Genomic DNA, 27513 nt, shown 5'->3' on the forward strand with positions numbered 1-27513 from the left:
CCCCCAAGATGGTGGAGGTGGGGTTGGAAGAAGCAGTGACTCAGTCTTACTTCCTGACATTCTTGCTCCTTTGCATTTGGACTCCTGCCGGCTCAGAGGTTCTAAAAGCATTCTGTATTAACAAGCAAATGCTGCGTCCTCCTGTATGGGTTTGCTTACCCTGCTCCTCCCAACTTTGTCAGAGCAGAGTATCCGCGCTATTTTCATTTCCCCAATCACGTTCTGGATTTGGGTGGTGGCTTTGGTTTCTTTAATTTGTATATGTGTGTGTTTGCAGGGTGGGGCAGGTAAGAGGGCATAGGAGAGCCCTGATCACTAACGAATGTAAGGAAATGTTATCCTGAGCTAGGCCTTATCATGATTTAGAGAGTCACACATCTACCAACTTAGGTTAGTCATACAGAAGTCATGAAGTATGACGAAAACAAACTCAGACCCAGAAAACCTGTTTTAATCGTAGGCTCTCCCAGTTATCAGCTGTGAGTACTTGGGCACATAATTCCCTGAACCTTAGTTTTCTCACCGTGAAATGAATGTTTTCTGCTCTATTTCACAGGTTTGTGTAAAAATGAGTGCTTTGTAAATTGTAGAATACTGTTAAGTATATGGCATGATTATAAACATTAAGAATATTCACATTGTTTCTTCCATCTTGCAGCCTGCCCCTTCCTTGGATGCTTTTCTCTTTTATCAATGGATTACAGCCTGTTCCTGTCAGTAGCAATGGCTTGTTTTGTGCCATTGTTTTGCTTTTTCTCATGCTCCTGTTTGTGATCTCTTCAATTGCATTATGCAAATGGAGAATGAACAAGATCCTGGGCTTTACCATGTTCCTCCTGTACTTTGTATTCCTGATAATCAGTGTGATGTTAGAAGATCGAATCATATCCTGTCCTGTGTCTGTCTGAGTCAGTCACTGTTGCTCAAAATGGACACGGATCAGAAAACCATGCTAGAAGTTACTGTACCACTTGTTACATTAAAGAAAGAATGAACATGATCCAGGAGAGTGAACTGAGTGGGCAGGAGCCTCTGATGTGGATGTGATCGGGACTGAAGTTTATCCTTGGAAACACCTGCAGCTCATTGTGGATTAGGACTCTTTGGAGGGGTGGAGCTCCTACCACCCCTGATGCAGACAGCTAACACATGGAGGCCAGCAGAAGGACCCAAGTCAGAGGATTTTCTAAAATGAGATATTTGGGAGTGAGGGTTGGGACAGGTACCTTAGCAATCAGATAAGCTCCCATGTTCATAGTTCCCTGATTATTCCTGAAGGGCTGCTGATGCAAAAGATGCAGGTGTGGTCTCCATCTCACCCTCCTGGCCCCTGCCCCCAGCACATGCTGCAGTTTACTGTCTCTTTTTCTGTTCAAAACATGTGGTTCTATCAGATTTGTATTCATTACAGGTTCAGTTATTGGTGAGTTTAAAGGAGCAAAGTCTATAGGAAAAAAAAGTATAACAAGAATCAATTATCATTACACACTGTAGTCCAGTAAAATGTGTACCAATATTTTATAGCTTAAAAAGGAGGACTACATTTGCTATCGTTGCATTTCTGAAAAGTCAAATTAAAATAAGCAGCTCAAGAAATTAAAATTTATAATTTGCCCTTCAATTGGAAGATGTGGGTATTAGGGAAGGAGAACTACTCTGAGGGCTATTTAAAAATATGTATTTATTAGGAAATCCAGTTAGTGTTGTCTCCATCAGGTGGGTCACCTTGAGGGATTAGACATTCTAACAAAGCTGTCCTGGCTCTGTGTCCCTCCCCTCTCATATTCTCACCCAACAGTGACAGCTGCACTAGTGAGTGAGAAACAAAGTAATTTTTAAAAAGAGTCTAAAGTCAGTAGAGCCAAATCTGGTTTACAAAGAGATCCAGTGGGGCAATGCTATTTTTGTATGTCATCCTAGATAGGATTATAAAGCAAGAAGATTGATTTCTTGTGTGGTTTACAAGTGGCTATTAAGGCGATTACAAAGGAGAAATTCCAGAAATGCTTAACACAGTGACAAGATGGTAAGGAAAAGAGTATTACTACTTCCACGGTAGCTGATGTAAAGGACACCTGTGTGTTTTTTTAAAAAATTATTTATTTTATTTATTTATTTTTGGCTGCGTTAGGTCTTCGTTGCTGCACGCGGGCTTGTTCTAGTTGTGGTGAGTGGGGGCTACTCTTTGTCGCGGTGCACAAGCTTCTCATTGCGGTGGCTTCTCTTGTTGAGGAGCACGGGCTCTAGGCGCGCGGGCTTCAGTAGTTGTGGCACGTGGGCTCTAGAGCACAGGCTCAGTAGTTGTGGCCCACAGGCTTAGTTGCTCTGCGGCATGTTGGATCTTCCCAGACCAGGGCTCGAACCCATGTGCCCTGTATTGGCAGGTGGATTCTTAACCACTGCGCCACTAGGGAAACCTGACACCTGTGTTTTTAAAAATTGTGTGGTTAAACATTTCAGGTGGAAGTTGAAGTGCTTGTATATTAAATACCACTGCTTGTTGCTTTTACTGGCATCAGGTTAAGGGGCACATTAAAAATGAAACAGTGTGGTGGTTATGAAGCAAAAGGAGCTGAGGTGAATGTAGTTTACAATGGTAAATATTGCTTTAATTAGAAACATGAGAGAGGATTCATTGAAGACTAGAAGATAGCAGGACAAGTGTGATGTGGGAAAAAAACCAAACATTTTGGTGTTGAAAGGCTGTGTTCAGAGTACTTCAGTCCATAATCCATCTTTTAAGATGGGCTGGTTAATTTAATTCATGGCCTCACTACTCCAGGACTCACATTCTTTGGAAATGACTTTCACTAAATTTCAATAAATTGTGAGTCCCAATGATATTTTACAAAAATGGATGTGTTCATCCATATCTTTAGGTCATTTAGTCAGAATGCTCGAGAGAAGACTGATGAAGAATATGGGATCATGTCCACATTCCATATTCTTAAATTAGTTATCCTCATTCCTGATGCTGCTGCACTGCCTGGTCTCCATATGCCATGGCCTAAGAACAGGAGGAGTGAGCAGTGCCTATGGAAGGGAGATCCCAATACCAACACTCTGGGCACCAATCTGGTATCTGCCACCAATCTCAGCTGGTCTCGAGGATGTCACCTCCTCACTGACAGCCTGGGAGCTGGTGCTCTTCCCCAGAACGACTTATGAGGAGTGATGGACGGTGAAACATCCTGTAAAGATAAAGTGCTGGGCTGCCATTTGATGATTAAAATCAACTCTAATGGTTGAATATCATTTTTCTGATCCGTTTGCTAAATTTCTGGCATTTCTCTTTGCCTAGAAAGGAAGTTCTGACTTCACACTAGTAGAAAAGAGTCAAAAACATAAAAATGAAGGCTGGGTCTTGATGCATGAGCAGCTGGTGGGGAGAGAGAGATTTCAGGGAGATGGAAAAGTTACGTAACTTCTAAAAGATCAGTTTGTTATGCTTGAAATAAAAAATTTTGCAATCCATTATAAATCTACAATTTATTAAAATTGTACTGTTTTTGTTTGTTTGTTTGTTTGTTTGTTTTGACGGTACACGGGCCTCTCACTGTTGTGGCCTCTCCCGTTGCGGAGCACAGGCTCCGGACGCGCAGGCTCAGCGGGCATGACTCACGGGCCCAGCCGCTCTGCGGCATGTGGGATCTTCCCGGACCCAGGCACGAACCCGTGTCCCCTGCATCGGCAGGCGGACTCTCAACCACTGCGCCACCAGGGAAGCCCAAAATTGTGCTGTTTTAGAGGTAAAGTACCATTTTAAAATGTCAAGATAATGGTTAGCTGGTCCTCTCATTTGATGGGCAAGATGTTCTGTGTAGCTAGTTACATGGGACAAATTCTAGGTCTTTCATTCAGCAAGAAAGTCAGAACTGTCCTACGTGAGTGTCTAAATTGGAAGGAAGTGGCTGCACAGATGATTTCTCCTTCATTCCCCTTGAGGCTGCATTTCCTTGACAGCCCTGGTGATAGGTTTGGGCCAAATTTATAAAAATGTAAAACTCTTCCTAATTTAATGGGTTAAGATTCTGTGTAGTACCAGAAAAAAAAGGATGTATTCCAAATTTTAAAAAATTAGTATATGTTTAAATGGTTACTGTACATTATGAACATTATATTGTACTCTCATCAACAGATCTGAAAATGCTTCTATCAAATTATAGGCTTGGCCTTTTGTGATACTCTGAAAGCATAAAAATTCTATATCCTAATTATCATTTAAAGATGAGTACCAAAAGGGGCAAGAATTGGAATTTAATATTTAAGACATAGCCTGGTAGATACATTTGAAGAACAGATTGGTCTAATGAGCCACAGAATATCCTTGGTTCTGGCCCCCTTCTTTGTGGGAGGAGGGTCCCCCTGCAGGTGCAGCTTGCAGTGTATTTTGGGCCTGGTTACTATGAAAGGTACAAAGAGAGGGCCAATGATCAGGGTTGTCCATCCCTGTGGGGTCACTAGAACCAGGCAGGACACCCTGGTCTAAGGCTGCCCATACAACCAAAGCATACTTCTGGTCCTCAGGCCCTTAACTGTGATGAGCCGGCAAATCTGGAGAATTTCATTTACAGAAAATTCCATCAGTTGCTCCAATGGTTTTATCACAGTACTGTGTTTGAAAAGAAAATCTTTAAATACAAAAGGAAGGAGCCATCCAAATGAACAGCAACTGTGGAAAGGCTGCAGTAACTTTATCAGAAGAGTGTGTTATCTTACACAGACTTTTTGAATCAGAGACAGAAATTCCTATATTAATTTGTTCAATAATAATTTTGTAAACAAAAATAATTAAGCCAGCAAATGTACTTACTTTGGGGTCAGAGAAAGAGGGCAGTATGAAGGGATAATAAGAAGATACCAAGTACTGAGGGTATTAAGGTAAACTGGTATGCAGCTACCAGAGAATTCAAATCTGAAATAAAACTTTGTCTTGTATCCAAACAGGAAGGGCAGAGCATGCTAAGACTAGCACAAAGGCAGACCAAGGACCCTCTCAAAGAGGCAGCCTACTCTTTCCCTTCCTGCTCTGAGATAAAGTGCCTAATAGCAGCTTTCAAGTTCTAGTGGGAGAAACAAAAATAAAGCTGGGCAATTGCACATTACCGTACAAATGGTTATTTTCTTACCATATACTTACAAAATATGTAGAAGTACAACATAACTTTTATATGCAGCAGGCTAACACTTGCTAGCTGCACTAAAGTATCATAGTAATTACCAGCATGAAATAAAATAAAATAAGCGTTATCACCTAAAATGTTGAACCAACATTTTCAGGGGCTATTTCTCTACATAGAAAAATGGAAAGACATTTTAAGAAAACCTTAAAGTAAGCTAATGGTTTTAGGGTTTTAAAGCAAAAAACCTCCCCACAAAATAAGAAAAAAAAAAAAAAGACAAAAATCAGAATATGACCAGACTGCATAACTAACTCCCTGACAGGAGGAAAAAACTAAATATTGAAATATGATATAAAATACAAATGTATGACATTCAAAACACAATGGGAGGAAGTAGTAAACAAGCTGTGCCAGGACATGGCATGATTTATTTTCAACTAGTAAACAGATAAACAAAACTAAGAGTAAGAAAATAAAAGATAATGTAGCAAAAGGGTATTTCTCTCTAACATGATTGGCCATGATTCTCTAAACTGTATGGTCAACAGAGATAAAATTGAAGAAAAGTTTGTATGGAGTTATTTCAAAGGATGATCTACATTTTAATTTTCTTTTGATCAAGGTTTACCACTCTCTATTCATGTTTTAGGTTTTATTTTTAAAGAGTAAACTTATGCAAATAATATTCCCTGGGGATTGAAGATAGGGGAAATAAAACCCAGTCAAAAGCGGAAACAAAACTTGGTGTCAGGGGAAGGAGATAAAAATTACATTCACTTTTCTAAATGAGTCTGAACCATAAAGAATGGGCTTTACCTTACTTTTTTTGGTCAGATATTTGAAATCAATAAACTGTTATTCATATATATTGCTTGTGTTAAAGAAAAGATAATCAATAGTGAAAGCTGTTCTTATACAAACAATAACAAAAAAACCAGAATAGAACCCCAGAATTCTGTTTGGAGGGATGTTTGTCACTAATGCCAAAAGCCTCATCTATCAAATGTTTCTCTCCTTTGACAACTTTGAAATGATTGTGACTTAGAGAACATAAGACTGAATTAGAATGTGAAGCGTGGATCTGAATAGGAAGGAAGGATAAGACAAGAGTGGTATTTACAAAAGAGAGGCAGACACATGTGCACAGCACCAGACTTTTCAAGTAAGCAAGTTCAGCGCCAAACTAACTGAACTAAAATTTTACATTTTAAAACTTTCCCCATTATTTCCCAGAGTAGAAAGCTGTAAAATGTTTTAGCTTGGTGCTATTCACTAGTGGGATGAACTCAAAAGTGTTTTTTCTACAGCTGAACTGGTTCTTAGTCTCAGGACTTTAAGGTATCTCCAGTCCAAAGTGTCCTGAACTCTACCGGCTTCTACACATCTAATTTAGGACCTTTCATTTTTTCCTTCTTTGAAATTGGCTAGGGAATTCCTTCATTATGACAATGTGTGCAACCACACACCACACGAACACACTGAAAATCTATAAATAATTCTAACAGGCAAAGGATACTTTTTTATCAGAATTACCCAAAGAAAGTGATATTAGAAATAATGCAACTACAAATATTTTTTAAGATTCTATTTAATACCCATGGTACTTAAGCATTCAATTTACTGTCTATTTCTGGATTATTGCTGGATTTTAGATTCCATAAACCAGATTCTGAAGGCTTATTGAAAAAGCCAAGTTCCTCAATATGGGAAATTCTATCTGGCTGTACTTTTAGAGAGTTATTATTTTTCTACTTTTGAAAAAATATTTTTAATATTTATATATAATATATATATATATATAATATTAACAGAATACTCCAATAGGTCATATTCCAGATAAACATACTACAATTTGCATCATACCCAATATTTTAGATATTAAAATAAAGGTAGAATTTGGGATAAACTGTCTGACATATTTCCCAACATAAGTGTTCATGTAGAATATTAAAATTTAAATTGATATTTGGCTCTATAAGCTATTTTCCCTGTGTATTGTATGTATCAGCAATAGAGAAAATTTTGGAATCATGGTATATTGAACCTGATTTTACAGAAGCCGACTTGGAACCTCTCCGGCTCTCCTTCCACAAGGCTCAGTGAGTCAGTCTGGGCAATGCACACCCTTGCCATGACTCACCCACTGCAGTCAGGCTCAGGAGTACTGATATGCGATCCTAGGACAACACTGACACTAGCGCTGACATTTTTGAATCATTCTTCCAAGTAATAAAAAAAGTATAGATATACACATAGAGATCTGCAGCTGTACTAATTACTTCAAATAGCAGCAGACAAGGAAAATAAGCACTTAATTACCTTGTTTCATAAGCTTAAGTTCATTTTGTTTGCTATATTAAGTTTAAAAATTAAAAAAATATCAACTTATTATAAACAAGTTAAAATATGTATAATACAACTTCATGGTCAAAACATTTGAGTAGTCTATGAAAACAGGAGATACTTTGTTCTTACATTTGTTTAAGTTCCATACATGATTTTTCAACCTGTCTCTTCCAAAAGAATCCATAAAACAGTTGTCTTATTCTATGGGAACCAATTTTGTTTATGGATATTTTCATCACAAAAATACTTAATTACTTGTACCAGAGAAGAAAAAAAAGAAATGGGAAACAAAGTAGCTCTCTCCCACTTGTTAGTATTTTCTTAAGACACTCTGTACATAAACTATCTGAACTTCCTGAACCATTTACAAATGCATTTTCAAAAATTGAAGAAAAGAGGTTAGAGTCTAAAAGTGTTATTTTATACATTGACTACACAAGACGTATTGAAAAAATACACACACATATCTTAAAGATAAGGTTCTCCAAAGGTTTTTCGACATTCCATCACTCCTGTACTTGGTGGTCTATCACAGTTGTGGGTACTCTTGACTTGACTAGGTGTGAGACGATCATATGCCATCTTGTATTCTTTATCAAATGCATCTGCAAAAATTAATAAATAAAGGCATAAAGAAATTTATATTTGATATTATCAGCAATCAAGTTTTTTTAATACTACAGAAACACAAAATTAGAAGCCAAGAAGGAATCTCTAGGTCATTTCTGCCAACACAGAATTTCAGAGCTGGAATGGGGACCTTAGAGTCTGTAGCATTTAGAGCTAGGTTACACAGACCACTGAAATGTGAAGTACTAAGATGTCAACTGTTTAAAATTCTTCTTTTCCAAATTAAAAAATTTTTGTAAAATATATATAAAATTTACCATCATAACCATTTTTAAGTGCACAGTTCTGTGGTATACATTCACAGTTCTGAATGTATACATACATTCATAACATTGTGCAATCATCACCACCGTCCATCTCCATAACTCTTTTCACCTTGTGAAACTGAAACTCTATACCCATTAAATAATAATACTCCTCTCCCCTCCCCCCGGCTCCTGTCAACTCTCATTCTACTTCTGTCTCTATGATTTTGGCTTCTTTAAGTACTTCTTAAGTGGAATCATACAGTATTTGTCTTTTTGTGACTGGCATATCTCACTTAATATAATGTCTTCAAGGTTCATTCATGTTGTAGCATATGTCAGAATTTCTTTTCTTTTTTAAGGCTGAATAATAGTTCACTGTATGTATATATCCCATTTTGCTTATACACTCATCCTTCAATGGACACTTGGGTTGCTTCCACATTTCAGCTATTATGAATAAGACTGCTATAAACATGAGTATACTAATATCTCTTTGAGACCCTGCTTTCAATTCTTCAGGGTATATACCCAGAAGTGAAATTGTTGGATAATGTGGAAATTCTATATTTAATTTTTTAAGGGAAATGCCATGTTGTTTTCGACAGGAGCTATACCATTTTATATTACTACTAACAATGCACAAGGGTTCCAATTTTTTCAAATCCTTATTTTCCAGAAAATAACCAACACATTATTTTCTGGGTTTTTGATAGTAGTCATTCTAACTAATGGTATGAGATGGTATCCCATTGTAGTTTTGATTTGTATTTCCCTATTAGTGATGTTGAGCATCTTTTCATGTGCTTATTTGCCATTTGTATATCTTCTTTGGAGAAATGTCTATTCAAACTCTTTGCCCATTTTGAAATGGCCTGTTTTTTTGTTGTTGAGTTTCAGGAATTCCTTATATATTCTGGATATTAATCTCTTATCAGATATATGATTTATAAATATTTTCTCCTATTCTGTGGGATGCCTTTTTACACTGTTGATACCACCTTTTGATGCACAGAAATCTTTAATTTTCATGATGCCCCATTTGCCTATTTTTTCTTTTGTTGCCTGTACCTTGGGTGTCATATCCAAGAAATCACTGACAAATCCATGTCATGAAGCTTTTGTCCTATGTTTTCTTCTAATAGTTTTATAGTTTTAGAACTCACATTTAGGTATTCAACCCATTTTGAGTTACTTTTTGTATAAGGGTCCAACTTCATTCTTTTGTTAAGTGGATATCCCATTTTCCCAGAACAATTTATTGAAAAGACTGTCTTTACCCCACAGAATGGTCTTGGCATTCTTGTCAAAAATCATTTTTACCATAAATGTGAGGGTTTATTTCTGGGCTGTCTATTCTATTCCACTGGTCTATATGTCTGTCTTTATGCCAGCACCACACTGTTTTGATTACTGTAGCTTTGCTGTAAGTTTTGAAATCAGTTAGTGTGAGTCCTCCAGATTTGTTCTTTTTGAGATTGTTTTGGTTACTTGGGGTCCCTTGAGATTCCATAAATTTTAGCATGGGTTTTTCTATTTCTGTAAAAAGCATCATTGGGGTTTTGACAGCAATTGCACTGAATCTGTAGATTGAGTAGTACTGATATCTTAAGCATATTAGTCTTCTAATTTATGAACATGGGGTATGTTTCCATTCATTCATATGATCTTTAATTTCTTTGAGCAATGTTTGTAATTTTCATTGTACAAGTCTTTCACCTCCTTGGTTAAACAGCTCCTAAGTATTTTATTCTTTTTGATGCTACTGTAAATGGAATTGCTTTCTTAATTTCATTTTGGGTTATTCATTGCTAGTTACAGAAATTCAGCTGATTTTTGTATCTTGATCTTATATCCTACAACCTTGCCAAATTCATTTATTAACTCTAATATTTTAGGATTTTTGTTTTGTTCTGTTTTGATTTGGTCTGGAATCTCTAGGGTTTTCTATATATAAGATCATGTCGTTTATAAATAAAGATAGTTTAACTTTTCATTTCCAATCTGGATGCCTTTTATTTCTTTTTCTTGCCTAGCAGCTCCAGCTAGAACTTCCAGTACAATGTTGAATACAAGTGGTGGAAGCAGGCATCCTCTTCTTGTTCTGGATCTTAAAGGGAAGACTTTCTGTTTTGCACCATTGAGTATGGTTTTAACTGTGGGTTTTTCACAAATGCCCTTTATCAGGTTGAGGATGTTCCCTTCTATTCCTAGTTTGTTGAATTTTGTCAAATGTTTTTTCTGTGTCTATTGAGACATCATGTGGTTTTCTCTTTCATTCTATTAATATGGTGTATTACATTGATGGAGTTTTTTATGTTGAACCAACATTGCATCCCTGGGATAAATCCCACTTTGTCATGGCAAATAATCCTTTCTCTATGTTGCTGGATTTGGTTTACTAGTATTTTGTTGAGGATTTCTGCATCTATATTAATAAGGGATATTGCTCTTTCATTTTCTTTTCTTGTGATGTCTTTGTCTGGGCTTGGTCAGCGTAATAATATTGGCCTAATGCATAGAATGAGCTAGGAAGCACTCCTTTTTCTTCTACTTTTTTTGTCAGAGTTCGTGAAGGGTTAGTGTCTTAGTTTGGGCTGCTGTAACAGAATACCATAGACTGGGTGGCTTAAATGATGAACATTTATTTCTCACAGTCTGGAGGCTGGGAAGTCCCAAGATCAAGGTGCCAGCAGATGTGGTGGCTGGTAAGAGCACTCTTCCTGGTTTGCAGATAGCTGTCTTCTCCTTGTATCCTCATGTGGCTGAGAAAGAGAGGGACAGCTCTCTTCTTTTTCTTTTACTTTTCTTTTTGTTTTCTTGGGCTGCACCATGCAGCTTGAGGGATCTAGTTCCATGACCAGGAATTGAACCTGGGCCACAGTAATGAAAGTGCTGAGTCCTAACCACTGGACTGCCAGGGAATTCCCTCCTCTTTTTCTTTTTTTTTTTTTTTTTTTTTTTTTTTTTTTTTTTTTTTTGCTGTACGCGGGCCTCTCACTGTTGTGGCCTCTCCCGTTGCGGAGCACAGGCTCCGGACACACAGGCTCCGCGGCCATGGCTCGCGGGCCCAGCCGCTCCGCGGCATGTGGGATCTTCCGGGATCGGGGCGCGAACCCGTGTCCCCTGCATCGGCAGGCGGACTCTCAACCACTGCGCCACCAGGGAAGCCCCTCTTTTTCTTATAAGGATACTAATACCATCTTAGGGGCTCCAACCTCATGACGTAATTACTTTCCAAAGGCTCTACTTCCAAATACCATCATATTAGGGCTTCAATATATATATGAATTTGGGGGTAGAGGACACAAACATGCAGTTCATAACAAATGGTATTATCCTTCTTTAAACATTTGGTAGAATTCACCATCTGGTCCTGGGCTTTTCTTTGTGGGATGATTTTTGATTACTAACTCACTCTCTTTACTTGTTATAGGTCTATTAAGATTTTCTATTCTTGAATCAGTTTTATAGTTTATGTCTTTCTAGGAATTTGCCTGTCTCTTCTAGGTTATCTAATTTGTTGGCATATAATTATTTATAATAATAATTTTTATTTCTGTAAGGTCAGTAGGAATATCCCACCTATTTATTTATTTAATGTTTGGCTGCATTGGGTCTTCATTACTGCATGCAGGCTTTCTCTAGCTGCGGCAAGCGGCGGCTACTCTTCGTTGCAGTGCACGGGCTTCTCACTGCGGTGGCTTCTCGTTGCGGAGCACGGGTTCTAGGTGCACAGGCTTCAGCAGTTGTGGCATGTGGGCTCAGTAGTTGTGCTTCGTAGGCCCTAGAGCGCAGGCTCAGTAGTTGTGGTGCACGGACTTAGCTGCTCTGTGGCATGTGGGATCTTCCTGGGCCATCGAACCCATGTACCCTGCATTGGCAGGTGGATTCTGAACCACTGCGCCACCAGGGAAGTCCCGGAATATCCCCCCTTTTATTCCTAATTTCAGTAATTTGAGTCTTCTCTCTTCTTCTCTTAGTCTAGCTTAAAGGTCTGTCAATTTTGTTGATCTTTTCAAAAACAAGCTTTTTTTTTTTTTTTTTTTTTCTTTTTTTTTTGTGGTATGCGGGCCTCTCACTGTTGTGGCCTCTCCCGTTGCGGAGCACAGGCTCCGGATGCGCAGGCCCAGGGGCCATGGCTCACGGGCCCAGCCGCTCCGCGGCATATGGGATCCTCCCAGACCGGGGCACGAACCCGTATCCCCTGCAACGGCAGGCGGACTCTCAACCACTGCGCCACCAGGGAGGCCCGCTTTTTTTTTTTTTAATTCATGCTCATGCCTAGTTCGAAATTTTCTGTTTCTTTTTTTTTTTCTTTTCTTTTTTTGAAGATGTTGGGGGTAAGAGTTTATTAATTAATTTATTTATTTTTGCTGTGTTGGGTCTTTGTTTCTGTACGAGGGCTTCTCTAGTTGTGGCAAGCGGGGGCCACTCTTCATTGCAGTGCGCGGGCCTCTCACTGTCGCAGCCTCTCTTGTTGCGGAGCACAGGCTCCAGACGTGCAGGGTCAGTAGTTGTGGCTCACGGGCCTAGTTGCTCCGCGGCATGTGGGATCTTCCCAGACCAGGGCTCGAACCCGTGTCCCCTGCATTAGCAGGCAGATTCTCAACCACTGCACCACCAGGGAAGCCCCAAAAACAAACTTTTGATTTCAATGAGTTTCTCAATTTTTAAAAATATGTTCCCCGTTTCTCCATTTTATTTATTTCTGCGCTAATATTTATTTCCTTCCTCCTGCTTGCTTTGGGTTTAGTTTGCTCTTCTTTTTCTAGTTTCTTAAGGTAGAAACTGCTTTCACTGAATCTCAAAGTTTTGGTATGTTGTGTTTTTAATTTTCATTTACCTCAAAGTACTGTCTAATTTCTATTATGATTTTTTTGACCAATTTTCTATTTAGGAGTGTGTTGTTTAATTTCTATATACTTGTGAATTTCTTATTTTCCTTCTATTATTGATTTCTGTTTTCATTGTACTGTGGTTAGAGAACATACTTTGTATGATTTCAAACCTTTTAAATTTACTGAGAGACTTGTTTTATGGCCTAACATTTGGTTTATCCTGGACAATATTCCATGTGCAGTGGAGAAGAACGTGTATTTTGTTGTTGGATGGTGTGTTCTGTAGATGTTTCTTAGGCCTAGTTGGTTTACAGTGCTGTTCAAGTCTTCTATTTCCTTGCTGATCTGCTGCCTAGTTGTTCTATTATGGATCAATGTCTATTTCTCCCTCCAATTCTATTAGTTTTTACTTCCATGTATTTTGGGGCTCTGTTGTTAGTTGCATATATGTTATAATTGTTATAAACAATTAATAATTTTTGGTGGATTGACTGTTTCATCATTATACAATGTCCTTCTTTGTCTCTAACGTCTATTTTTTCTGATATTAATATAGTCACTCTAGCTCCCTTTTTAGTACTGTTTGCATGGAGTATCTTTTTCAATCCTTTTACTTTCTATTTGTTACTCTAAAGGAGGCCAAGCGCAATAACTGAGAGTAGAAGATGATCAACCAAAAATGTTTGAGACCTAAAATATATATTTAGCTACATTACATTTTTTCTGAAACAAGCTTAATGTCATTAGTGATATGACACAATAGTTAAAAGCATGGGATTGGAAATTAAGACTGCTTGGTTCAGATATGGCTCTGTTATTGCTGTGAAACCCAAGTTTAAGTCATTTAACCTCTTGGATCCTCAGTTGCCTCTGTAATAAAATGGAAATGATAACAGTACCCATCTAGGGATTTTGAGGATTATATGAGATAAAATATGGAAACTACTTGCTACAATTTAAGGCACATAATAAGCCCTCAAAAAATCTTAGCTTTTATTATTTATCATTATTATTACCAACATGACCAAAATATCAAAGTATCTTTTACCTTATGTTAAAAAAATCGGACACAATTCTATTATATTAATATAATTTTATATTAAACTAATTAAGACTACCAATATAAAAACACTTTGAAAACTATACCATGATATATAAATATTACATGTTATATGTTATGCTGAATTACCTATATCAATGTTTTCTCTTCCCAGTGCCACAAGTGAGAGAAACAGTATTTCTCTATATAAACTCCTAGGGGGAAAAAGGAGTGGAGAAGATATTACTATTCAAACAGTCTATACATATCTACAAAAATTTTTATGTTAATATAAGCATGAGATATTCTAACAAATCACTCAGCAAACAATATGAATCTGCTTAGAGGAACAATATATTCAGTTAAAAGAATGACTTACCTCTGTCTTTTAAAATGAGGACATTTATTCAGTGTCTCTAAAATCTGACTCATTGGTCCATAGACATCATTCATTTTAATGCTTTTTACCATATTTTTCAATAGTTCCTGGTTAAATGAATTATCCCCTTTCTGCAATAAATGGACCATTGGATACTTCTGGGCTGTAAAAGAACAAAAGAGCAGATGAAGAAAAATGTTCTGTGTAGAAAGCAGAATGTAATTAAGCAGCAACTGACAGCTATTTACGAAGTTACAAAGCACTAAAAATAAATTAAGGGCAATAGATAAAAGAACTGAAATCTAAGAATGAAGTAAGAAGGAAAAAGGAAGAAATAAGACAAATAATGATAAAAATAAGCTTAAAGGCTCAAATACACAATAACTAAAAATACTGTTTTCCTTAATACAGCCCCTGGAAGCAATTTTAAATCAGCAGCCTGGGATGGAAACAAACAAAAAATAAGTACAAAGACGAAATAGGGACAAGCAATGTGCTAAAAACAAAACTCTACAAAACATAACCCCTCCAGCACATACACGGCACCACTCAAAAAACAAAAACAAAAACCCCTTGACCTCCATAGACGATAATACTAAAAGCATCAAACTTAACACTCACTCTCAAACAAAAGAGTACGATTTTGACCTGCAAGACAAAAAGTAGTATAAAATAAAAGTCAGTTACACATTAGTTTAGGCTATTTAAAGCAAGTAGAGAGTACTCTCATATGAAGGACATCAACATTCTATGACAGCACTTACTGTGGGCATTCCAGAGGATGTACAACGGCTGTCCTGGATCCTGATGTAATTTCATATTGTCCCACAACATTTGTATTAAAACATATTTACTGTCTTCAGACATACAGTGGCGAGGAATCTGTGTTGAAGAATAAAAAAACATTCATTAATGATCCTTATATGACAATGTTTTCTGTTTTTTTTTTTGCGGTACGCGGGCCTCTCACTGTTGTGGCCTCTCCTATTGCGGAGCACAGGCTCCGGACGCGCAGGCTCAGCGGGCATGACTAACGGGCCCAGCCGCTCCGCGGCATGTGGGATCTTCCTGGACCGGGGCACGGACCCGTGTCCCCTGCATTGGCAGGTGGACTCTCAACCACTGCGCCACCAGGGAAGCCCTATGACAATGTTTTGTAAATATTTTATAAAGAGCCTTAAAAATATTTTTTAGGATGCATGTGTGCAAGAGAGAAAAGAGAACAGACAAATCACTGATTTGTCTGCATTTTATAACCTACTGAAGGGAGATGACCTGAGTTGAGAGGCTAACGATCCCTAAAGTAGCAGATTTAACAAAGTACTAAGATCAGTGGGAAAGGGCTGATGAAGGGCTAATCCTGACCAGCTTATGACTGAGGCTCCACAGAAAGATGAATCCAGGAGCCCCATTCTCCATCAGTTCAAGACCCTAGCGCAGATACTCTGACTGAGTTAACCTCTCATTCACCATGTACTGAAAATCCAAACACATGCATAATCACAGACATGAAGTATAAGAAGGGAGAAGACAAAGTTCCTGAACTTAGACACTTTGCCATTTAGTGCCAGTGACAGCATATGAAAAGGAAAAAAAAATGCTTTAATATAGCAACATATCAAAAATATGAGTGAACAGGGCTTCCCTGGTGGCGCAGTGGTTGAGAGTCTGCCTGCCGATGCAGGGGACACGGGTTTGTGCCCCGGTCTGGGAAGATCCCACATGCCGCGGAGCGGCTAGGCCCGTGAGCCATGGCCGCTGAGCCTGCGCGTCTGGAGCCTGTGCTCCGCAGCGGGAGAGGCCACAACAGTGAGAGGCCTGCGTACCACACACACACACACACAATATATATATATATATATGAGTGAACATACAACAAACTACCTAAATGTTAAACAAAAATTCACAGTAAAGGAATGAAGAGAATGGTAGAACATGACTGCGATATGAATTACAGATGTCCAACTAAAGTGTTAGACTTATTTTTGAAGGAGGTATGAGGCATGAGTGGGGCAAACTCACAAAGTCTTCTCATAAGAGTCATTTACAGTTTATTCTTGAGGCTATAACAAAAAGTCAAGTCCATTTTGTGTAAACTTTATAAGAAGTCTAAAAAACGTGACTGTCTTACCACTAGACTGTAAGAAGAAAAATTATTTGCAACAATTTTATTGATTCAGATGGTTATTAAAAATATTCAGCATAAAATTACTTTTTTGTCATCAGGAATATGCAGACATTACAATGGTGACAGCAGCACTGGCTTTTAGTTAATTTTTACTCTCATACCTTTGAATACTTGTTACAATGCTCAGAAGAAAGAATCAATCCAGGTAAATTACTGGGTAAGTCAAGACGTCTAAAATACCACACCAGGTTCCAAAAAACAATTGGATGATGGTCCACAAAGTCTGCCACTGTTATTGCATGATCACCTTCATTTTCCAATAAGCTTTCAAGTTCCTTCCATACCACTAAAGGACTAAGATATGGAACAGTGATAGGATCTGGACTTGGGAGGTGCCATTCTAATCCTAAAGAATCCTGTTGAGTAAATAAAAACCATAAATAGCAATTACAAGATTGATGATACTAAATCATTAAAAAAATTGCTGTCAATGATTTCCATATAATTAGAAATGTAACTGTATCATGTAACAAGACACTCTTAACAATAATAAAATTGAAGCTTGTAAGGCTGTTTAGCACAAGGGGAACAAACTCATATGTAAATTATCAATGTCCAAATTGTAAAGAACACCAAAATACATACTGTAGCTCCTTGTAAAGTAGTTGGCAGGCTGCCTGTAGGAATGAGCTTCTGTCCTCCATTGTCTTCCTTATCCAAGGTGCCATAAGTACTAACACTCCTGGCCATTGGAAATACTGGACATTTTGACAAAGCTGCTTTTGATCTATCAGCAGGGATCTGAATACTTCGGGCACATGTATTTTCGAGCAACTTTGATTTGCTTGGGCATTGAAAAAAGAAAAAAACGTATCACTGTCTAGATTTACTTTATTTCACTGACCATGTTCTTCTCTTTAGAATCAGAGCTGCACATAGCAAAGTAAAAGGAAGGAAAGATGTTAACCAGGCTTTGGCTGGGAAAAAGGATACAGTTTAAAGTAGCCTAGTCATGTTAATTTCCTTTTTATCCAGTAAACTTTAAATATACAAGAGTCATTCATTTGTTCAAAACATTTAGTGGACAACTTTTATACTGCAGGAACTACAGTAGGCCCGAGGATACAAAGCAGAAAAAATAGGCACCTGTTCCTTCAGGAGTCAGAGCTAGTGGGAGACAAAAAAAGGGCTATAGGGCTTCCCTGGTGGCTCAGTGGTTGAGAATCTGCCTGCCGATGCAGGGGACACGGGTTCGAGCCCTGGTCTGGGAAGATCCCACATGCCGCGGAGCAACTAGCCCCATGAGCCACAATTACTGAGCCTGCGCGTCTGGAGCCTGTGCTCCACAACAAGAGAGGCTGCGATAGTGAGAGGCCTGCGCAGCGCGATGAGGAGTGGCCCCCACTTGCCACAGGTAGATAAAGCCCTTGCACAGAAACGAAGAGCCAACACAGCCATAAAAAAAAAAAAAAAAGAAGGGCTATAATAGACCTATGATGAAAGAAGGTACACACACAGATTTGCAGTTTTGCAGTCTAAGCATTCGGGATCAAACAGGTCATGCTAGCCTGCTAGTACTATATAGGCATTTTCTTTTGCACATGCATTTACCAATATAGCTTCACTTGCCCAGCTATATTTGGTGTATTTGGCACTTCTCCAAAATGGAGTCGATTTCGGCATTTGTTTTAAGCGCAGACTTACTTGTATTAGGCTTACTGTGTAAGTCTTAGTTTGATTTTATAGTTCATCTATCAGCTCCAAATGTTTCCTTAGATTATTAAATATTCCTAAGTAGAAAATTAAATATTGCAAAGTAGAAGTACCTCAGTACTGACTTAATTCCTCAAGGGAGAGAGATAATTAATTAGGAATAAGAACTTGAGATTAAGAATCTATTATACATAGGAATTTAAACCTTAAAATGGTCAGCTAATTCTTGTCATTACTTGAAATGTATAGTATATGTTGTTAAAATATAGTTCCACATAATCATAATTACCTATTTAGATCAAAATTCCCTTGAACAGAGAGAACAGATGTGTCAAGACCAGAGGCTGATGTTGAGATACAAGACTGCCTTGTCTGCCTTGAAAAGGAGGATGAAAAATGCATATTTTCTGTAGACGGGCTTGACTTCAAAAAGTATCTGTAATGTGAATCAAAGGAGCTTTTTGAGAAAAGAGATATTCTAGGAAACATGATCCTTAAACATGAAGGGAAAAAAAGCATAAATCATTACCTTCCAGGTCGTCTTAAATCTCTTATTTCGATGTTCAGAAAGGGCAAGAAAAGATTGCCACAAAATGGGCAGGTTGTATTGAGATTTGAATCATCTGCTGTCCAGCCAGCCATGATTTCCTCATCATGGACAAGACAATCACAGGTTCTACAACGAGAGCAGCTCGAGATAAGAACCTATGGGAGAAAACAGCATTTTATAAAGTAAGCTGGTTAGTGCAATTACAATTTAAAAACCATTTCAATTCATATATCTACTGGAAAAGTAAAACTCAGAAGTATTCATAAGTTACAAATGAAAAATGGATTATATTCAGTACATTATATAATATACTCATCTTTAACTATTTCACCTAAGTCTATTCCAGAACTTTTGCCTGAAAGGGAAACTTGCATTTAAGTGAGGATTTTTACCATTATAATTACGTACTATAAAATCTGCCATGATTTTATTAACGGAAAACTAAACCCAAGTATTACTTTGTTAATACACAAAATAGGTATTGGTAATTACAGGTTATCGATCTGTGCTACTCAAAGTGTGGTCACCAGTAAGGAGCTGGTCCACAAACTTTACTGGTTTGTGATGAGCTAAGTAAAGAAACTGAGAAGAGGATTTGGAGACCTTTAAACTAATTGCTGTAACAGCTAAGTCGGTGATCAGTAGATTTTACAAGAGTAACAGCCATGACAGATTGGAAATTAAAAACAGCAACAACAAAAAAAACCCTGGTCTGTCACTACAGACAGTTTAAGAAGCATTGCTATAGATAAATGTAAATGCTTTCATTACATTAAAATATAGAAATTCCTGAAGCCATAAGAAACTTTGTAAACTGCAACATCAGTGCTCATCATTTATTTTCCAGCTGCATGCAAATTTATTTTCCAAATTTATGCGAATTACTGTGAAACAGAAACACAAATGTATTTGGAAGCAATTTTTACACAAAAATTAGGGAAGGTTTGTAAAGTGTAAAACTATAACCTTTTTATTGCAAGAAAATGGGATATAGCAGCATACCCAGCAGATATCTACATCAAACTGACACAAAGAATGAAAAACATGATGGAAAAAGTTGACACAAATGCTAAAACTGCTCCCTGTATCCTCATCCAAAAAGTGTGCCTGCACAGCAAAATTAGTTACAAGTGTTTAAGATGTGAAATAGGGACTTCCCTGGCAGTCCAGTGGTTAGGACTCCGTGCTTCCACCACAGGGGGTGCGGGTTCAATCCCTGGTTGGGGAACTAAGATCCCGCATGCTGTGTGGTACGGCCAAAACAAAAAAGAAAAACAAAAGTGTAATAAAAATTCAAAGAGGACATACATAAAACAAGGGGTAAATATAAATACTAGAAATAAAAATGCTTTTGTATGTTGATAAACATGAAAGGAAGTATGGAACTTTTCTAAACAGAAAAAGTCGTATGACTTCAATAATCTGAAATACTAGATATTTTAAGTTTATTCAGGAGCAATATACATTCTGAAATTTTCAGATGCCATATATTTAACTTTTTATCACTCTACCAGAGACTATCAGCACTTAAGAAATGTAAATTTTATTAAGTAGTACATGAAGATGTTCTTTTGATTAAATTGTACCTCCATTGCATAGTTCTGGAAGATATTTGTATTACTCATGTTGCAGGAAGATGCCACTTCTGATTTCCCAGGTAAGGCAAACTTGGACAAGGATCCTGTTCGTTATTAAAAAACAAAGAGCAAAACCATTAAAATTAACAGAAAGGATATGAGAATCTTTCACTTTCATAAATTCTCTGGTAAAATGTCAAACTGTTTTATTTTAAACTATTTATAAAATGATAAAGGTAATTTAAGAAAAAGCAAATAAATAATGAAAAATGTTTTTCAACATATGCCTTTGTGTACACCTAAGGAAATGTGCTTTAATTCATTACTCACTTATTAAGCACTTTGTGTGTACAGACTAGAAGGCATTCCAGTTGTTTGTAATTACTATTTTGCTGTTTCTATTCTTACATGTTTTAGATAAAAGGAAGTGTTTAGTTCTAAGGTCTAAAAAGTATAAAATAGCTGATCTTATTTCAGATCATGAAAAGAATTACTGGCAACTCTCTGCCTTATAAGGATCTTTAAAATCTGGAACAGTAATCTTGCTTTTAAACACTAGGGAAGAGTTTCCAAGTATATTCTTAAGAGCAAAGGGATATTAGCAGGTATTAAAATGACAACAAAATAAGGGCAGTTCTGTGGTCAAGGCAATTGCTGACAGCAGCTATATCTAGTTAGGAAAACTGGAAGTAATCAATACATTTTCTATACTTTTTTTTCCAGTAGTTACTACATTTTATGAATGAACAATGATATTTTTATAAATATAAAGGTTAAAAAAAAAGTAACAGTATAAACTATCAGTTCCAAGAAATAGAGAGGATAGGAAAACATGTTAAACACCACCATGGGGATGCATAATCCAGACTAATGATCTGATTGCTTCAGCAAATAAATGACAAGGGAGAAAAAAAAGATAGCTCTAGAGCTTCCTCTAACCCTAGGCTCTGCCACACAGACAAGCAGAGAGGTGGAGAGAGAGCTGAAGCTTCACATCATCCTTTAAGATGATTAGAAATGGTGGCAACTAGAGTTCTTTCCTGATGGTCCCCCAATAATCTTCTGTAATCCCCCTCTGCTAAAGCTAGTTCAAAATTGCTATCAGCCTTGACTAATTCAGTCATTTATGTGGGCAGCCTACCTCTTGTATCTAATCAATCTACAGCACAGAATAAATATTCTTTTTAGCAAATACAAATCAGGTTGTGAGGTAAGTCTTATTTACTTAGCTCAATAAACTGTTCTTGCATGTTAGAAAAAAAAAATAAGGGGCTGGGAACTAATCTCCTGATTTCTTCATGAATATACGAAAGGGGGAAAAACAGGGAACAAAGATGAGAGTGAGTTAGTAGACATATCAAACAAATGCAACAAGTGGACCTTGTTTGGGTCTCAATTTGAACAAACCACCTATAAAAAGAGTTTCGTGAGATAGTTGTGAAAATTAAACTAAGTATATATTTTATATAAGATATATGGTAAATATTCACATTAAAAATATAACAATATTACAATTTTGTTTTGAAAACAAATGAATGCTTCACAAAAGATACTGTATGAGTCCATAACATGTTCAAAAATGGCCATGTTAGAAGATAATGTTCATCTGTGAAGGGAGTGGTGAGTAGATGTGGTTAAGAGAGGGGGTTCTGGATGCTGTTTATGTTCTGTTTCTTTCTTTTTTCTCCTCCCCCAACATTTATTTATTTATTTATTTGTTTGGCTGCACCAGGTCTTAGTTGCATTACACAGGAGCTTCGTTGCGGCATGCGGGCTCTTTAGTTGTGGCATGTGGGATCTAGCTTCCTGACCAGGGATCGAACCCAGGCCCCCTGCATTGGGAGCAAAGAGTCTTAACCACTGGACCACCAGGGAAGTCCCAAGGTTCTGCCTCTTAATCTGATACTGGTTAATCAGTTGTCCTCAATTTGTGAAATGTACAGTATTTACATACATAAAAATGTATACACTACATGTATAACATAGAGTAAATAATAAATGTATTAAATAAACTTTAATAAAAAGTTACAAAGATATAACATTAAAGTCCGTATGTTTTAGAAATATCAATACATGTTGAAGTATTTATGAATAAAATTATATATTGTTTGGGATTTACTTTAAAATAATCCAGTGGGGAAGGAAAAAATGTTGGCAGCAGAAGAGAGGCGGGAAGGATAAAACAAGATTGGCCATTTGTTGATAGTTGCTGAAGTTGTGTGAAGGGTGCATGGGAGCTCATTGTGCTATTCCTTCTACTTTTGTGATTGACTATTTCTACAATAAAAGCTTTTTAGAGTAGCAAAGATGCAAATTTGAAAAACATTATAATACATTCATTCCTCACATCATATAACAGGATAACTTTCAAATGGATTAAATATTTAAATCAGGGGTCAAATCTATTTTTGTATGACCACAAACTCAGAATAATTTTAACATTTTAAAGCACTGTTAAAAAAAAGAAAAGACCAAAAAGACAAAAAAAGACAGAGATGTATGTGGCCCACAAAACCTAAACTATTTACAATATGGCCCTTTACAGAAAAAGTCTGCTGACCCCAGAAAATGTTAAAAAGGAAATCAGAGAAGTATGAGAAGAAAACAGTGGTGAGCCTAGGGAAGGGGAAATCTTGCCTAATAACTCAAAATCCAGAAGCAATAGGGCAAAAACTGATAAATTTGATGACATAAAATTAAAAACTTTTATGTGGGGAAAAAAAAAACCCTGAACTTGACAAACTTGGGAAAAGCATCTGCCACTTATATAAGAGACAAAGGATTAATGCCCTAACATAAAAAAGAGTTATTAAAACTTTAAAAAAGTGGGGAGGACCATAAAGTAGGCAAAGGACAGTTCACAGAAAAAGAAATACAAATAGTCCTTAAACACATAAATGGATATGCAACTTAATTTATAAGATAAAGAAAAATGAAAACTAAATTGAAATACATTCTTCACCTATCAGATGGCAAAAATCTGAAAAGGGTGCTAACATATTTTCTTCACAAGGCTGTGGGGAAATAGGTATTCTTTTTTTTTTTTTTTTTGTGGTACGCGGGCCTCTCACTCCTGTGGCCTCCCCCGTTGCAGAGCACAGGCTCCGGACGCGCAGGCTCAGTGGCTATGGCTCACGGGCCCAGCTGCTCCGCGGCATGCGGGATCTTCCCGGACCGCGGCATGAACCTGTGTCCCCTGCATTGGCAGGCGGACTCTCAACCACTGCGCCACTGATAAATAATACTGTGATGCAGGGAAGCCCAAAATAGGTATTCTTATATACTACCTGTGGGAATACAAAATAGTATACCCCTGAGGAAGGAACCTGGCAATATCACTTCAAGGAAAAACGTGGAAGTATCTTCCAAAAATACCCTGGCAAAAGTATAATATGACATATATGCATCACAGTATTATTTATAACAGTTAAAGACTGAGAACTTAAAGTCCATCATCAGGGAAGTGGTTAAAATAAACCAATACATCCACACATGATGAACAATGCAACCGTAAGAATGAATGAGGGACAATGCTATGTGATGATATGGAATGCTCTTCAGAATATAGTGTTAAGTGAAAAAAGCAAGGAACAGTTAAGTGTTCATAGCATGTTACCTTTTGAGTAAGAAGACAAGGAGGTATTAAGAACACACAAACACACACACGCTTTTTAAAACACATTTTAAAAAAAGTACATTAAAAACAACAATGAAAAGATAAATCAAAATGAATAAAAATGGCTACCTCTAGGGACAGCAACAAAACAAGACGAAGGGATGAGGATGGAAGAACCTAGACTTCTCTGAAAGTGCCTTGGTTCTGTATTGTTTTGAGCCATGCAAATCTTTTACAAAATTAAACATAAAGGAGAAAAAGTAAAGGTACCACAAATCAAATGCAGTATGACCAAGCTGTTTGGACAAACCTTCTAAGGAGGAAGAACCTTCCAGGCTTGTTCTGCTGAAATCAATTCCCTTAATCCCTGCAGTGGCACTGCTTTCCTGAGAAGAAGTGGCTCCTTCCAACTCGTGGCAGACATCTTCATCTGTTAAAGAGGTAGATTCAGAATCCTGGGCTCCCACTGAAGAAAGACTGGTACGATCAGAACTTTGATCCTAAGGACATAATTATAAGCTTAATTTCCTTCATATTTAAAGTTAGTTATTTAAAAGTTCACTTCAAAGGCAGAGGAAACGCCTAATTACTCAGATGATCAGTTAATTAACATTACAACTTCTAGCGGAAAAAAAACCCCAACCAATTTTACAAGGGCATACTGGACAAACATGAGCTGGAGATCAATTTTTAAGACAGCATTTCTTAGTTAGATCAAAGCAGATACCTGTTAGTTAGATAACTGCTAACTTTAAGTCTTTGTTTATTGTTAATTTTCTTCCCTGCAAATCCCAGCCCAGGATGATACCATTAGAAAATTACATTTTAATCTCTTTTAATTTCATTTATGTTTACATTTTATTCTTTTCCATAACAATCCAGGTTTCAAAGACATGTATTTCTAGTTTTCATTTTTGAGAACACCAAAGTATAAGTATTTTTTTCCTGGTTACACCAGTAATATGTAAGAAAATTTGATAGACTTTTGTGTGAAGAAAAAAATTTTTTTAAATAACTGTAATTCCACTGCCCAGATATTACACAGGTGTGTGTGTCTGTACGTGTTACTGAGTTACTTTTAAGATTACTTGAAAATTTTTATTGGCTTTTTGGCTATATCTCATTGTGTTTTTTATTAAGTGGGTGCTCGAGGGATTGCAATATATATACCTAATCATTTACAGTTGACTTAAAATTAGTATTGTACCACTTCATATATAATAATATACCTATAGCGAATGTCAGTAGGGTGAATCTCTTAATCACTATGAAACCTCTACACATATTGAAAATCCCATGAGATAACGTTCAAATTTTTGTTTTGTCCAACTGCAAGTACTTTAAGGAATTTTAAAGAGTTTTAAGGGACTTCCCTGGTGGTGCAGTAGTTAAGAATCCTCCTGCCAATGCAGGAGATGCGGGTTCGAGCCCTGGTCCAGGAAGATCCCACATGCTGTGGAGCAACTAAGCCCATGTGCCACAACTACTGAGCCTGTGCTCTAGAGCCCGAGAGCCACAACTACTGAAGCCTGTGTGCCTAGAGCCCATGCTCTGCAACAAGAGAAGCTACTGCAATGAGAAGCCCACGCACCACAATGAAGAGTAGCCCCCACGCGCTGCAACTAGAGAAAGCCCCCGCGCGGCAATGAAGACTCAACGCAGAAAGCCCCCACGTGGCAATGAAGACTCAACGCAGCCAAAAATAAACAAATAAATTTAAAAAATATATATGTATGTATAGCTGAATCACTGTGCTGTATACCTGAAACTAACACAACACTGTAAATCAACCATACTTCAATAAAAAGTTTTTTTAAAAGGTTTTTTTTTTTTTTTGCAGGGTAGGAGTTTATTTATTTATTTTTGCTGTGTTGGGTCTTCGTTTCTGTGCGAGGGCTTTCTCTAGTTGTGGCAAGCGGGGGCCACTCTTCATCACGGTGCGCCGGCCTCTCACTATTGCCGCCTCTCTTGTTGCGGAGCGCAGGCTCCAGATGCGCAGGCTCAGTAGTTGTGGCTCACGGGCCTAGTTGCTCCGCAGCATGTGGGATCCTCCCAGACCAGGGCTCGAACCCGTGTCCCCTGCATTAGCAGGCAGATTCTCAACCACTGCGCCACCAGGGAAGCCCTAAAAAAGGGTTTTAAAAAAGGGGTCTTAGAGAGATTGGCTCAAGATGACGGAGTAGAAGGACATGCTCTCACTCCCTCCTGCGAGAACACCAGAATCACAACTAACAGCTGAACAATCACTGACAGGAAGATACTGGAATTCACCAAAAAAAGATACCCCATATCCAAAGAGAAAGAAGAAGCCACAATGAGACGGTAGGAGGGGCACAATCACAATAAAGTCAAATCCCATAACTGCTGGGTGTGTGACTCACAAACTGGAGAACACTTATACCACAGAAGTTCACCCACTGGAGTGAAGGTTCTGAGCCCCACGCCAGGCTTCCCAACCTGGGGGTCCAGCAATGGGAGGAGGAATTCCTAGAGAATCAGACTTTGAAGGCTAGTGGGATTTGACTGCAGGACTTCAACAGGACTTGGGGAAACAGAGACTCCACTCTTGGAGGGCACACACAAAGTACTGTGTGCGTCAGGACCCAGGGGAAGGAGCAGTCACCCCAAAGAAGACTGAACCAGACCTACCTGCTAGTGTTGGAGGGGCTCCTGCAGAGGTGGGGGGTGGCTCTGTCTCACCATGAGGACAAGGACACTGGCAGCAGAAGTTCTGGGAAGTACTCCTTGGCGAGAGCCCTCCCAGAGTCAGCGATTAGCACCACCAAAGAGACTGGGTAGGCTCCAGTGTTGGGTTGCCTCAGGCCAAAGAACCAACAGGGAGAGAACCCAGCCCCACCCATCAACAGTCACGTGGATTAAAGTTTTACTGAGCTCTGCCCACCAGAGCAACAGTCAGCTCTACCCACCACCAGTCCCTCCCATCAGGACACTTGCACAAGCCTCTTAGCCTCATCCACCAGAGGGCAGACAGCAGAAGCAAGAAGGACTACAATCCTGCAGCCTGTGGAACAAAAACCACATTCACAGAAAGACAAGATGAAAAGGCAGAGGGCTATGTACCAGATGAAGGAACAAGATAAAACCCCAGAAAAAAAACTAAATGAGGTGGAGATAGGCAACTTTCCAGAAAAAGAATTCAGAATAATGATAGTGAGGATGATCTAGGACCTCAGAAAAACAATGGAGGCAAAGATCGAGAAGATGCAAGAAATGTTTAACAAAGACCTAGAAGAATTAAAGAATAAACAAACAGAGATGAACAGTACAATAACTGAAATGAAAACTACACTAGAAGGAATCAATAG

General features: G+C 38.0%; 2 protein-coding genes across 8 annotated transcripts in view; one reads left to right on the forward strand and one right to left on the reverse strand.

The window, feature by feature from the left end:
- The window catches only part of SLC24A1 (solute carrier family 24 member 1), a 40870-nt gene extending 36778 nt beyond the window's left edge, over positions 1-4092 (forward strand). For all 3 annotated transcript variants that reach the window (XM_081228764.1, XM_081228765.1, XM_081228766.1), the window contains one exon: positions 659-4092. In XM_081228764.1, the coding sequence (XP_081084890.1) occupies positions 659-908 (250 nt within the window). In that variant the 3' untranslated portion in view covers positions 909-4092. The remainder of the gene's footprint in view (positions 1-658) is intronic.
- A 104-nt stretch (positions 4093-4196) lies between these two features.
- Positions 4197-27513, reverse strand: part of DENND4A (DENN domain containing 4A) — a 134969-nt gene continuing 111652 nt past the window's right edge. For 4 of the 5 annotated variants that reach the window (XM_081227614.1, XM_081227615.1, XM_081227612.1 and 1 more), the window contains 10 exons: positions 24498-24687; positions 20581-20675; positions 18974-19149; positions 18734-18880; positions 17377-17575; positions 16893-17147; positions 15368-15485; positions 14604-14766; positions 14375-14439; positions 4197-8074 (listed from right to left, as the gene is read on the reverse strand). In XM_081227614.1, the coding sequence (XP_081083740.1) occupies positions 7938-8074; positions 14375-14439; positions 14604-14766; positions 15368-15485; positions 16893-17147; positions 17377-17575; positions 18734-18880; positions 18974-19149; positions 20581-20675; positions 24498-24687 (1545 nt within the window). In that variant the 3' untranslated portion in view covers positions 4197-7937. The remainder of the gene's footprint in view (positions 8075-14374; positions 14440-14603; positions 14767-15367; positions 15486-16892; positions 17148-17376; positions 17576-18733; positions 18881-18973; positions 19150-20580; positions 20676-24497; positions 24688-27513) is intronic. The other variant, XM_081227616.1, reaches the window with a different exon arrangement.

This window comes from Mesoplodon bidens (genome assembly GCF_964165515.1).
Source record: "Mesoplodon bidens genome assembly, chromosome: 3".
Taxonomy (NCBI): Eukaryota; Metazoa; Chordata; class Mammalia; order Artiodactyla; family Ziphiidae; genus Mesoplodon; species Mesoplodon bidens.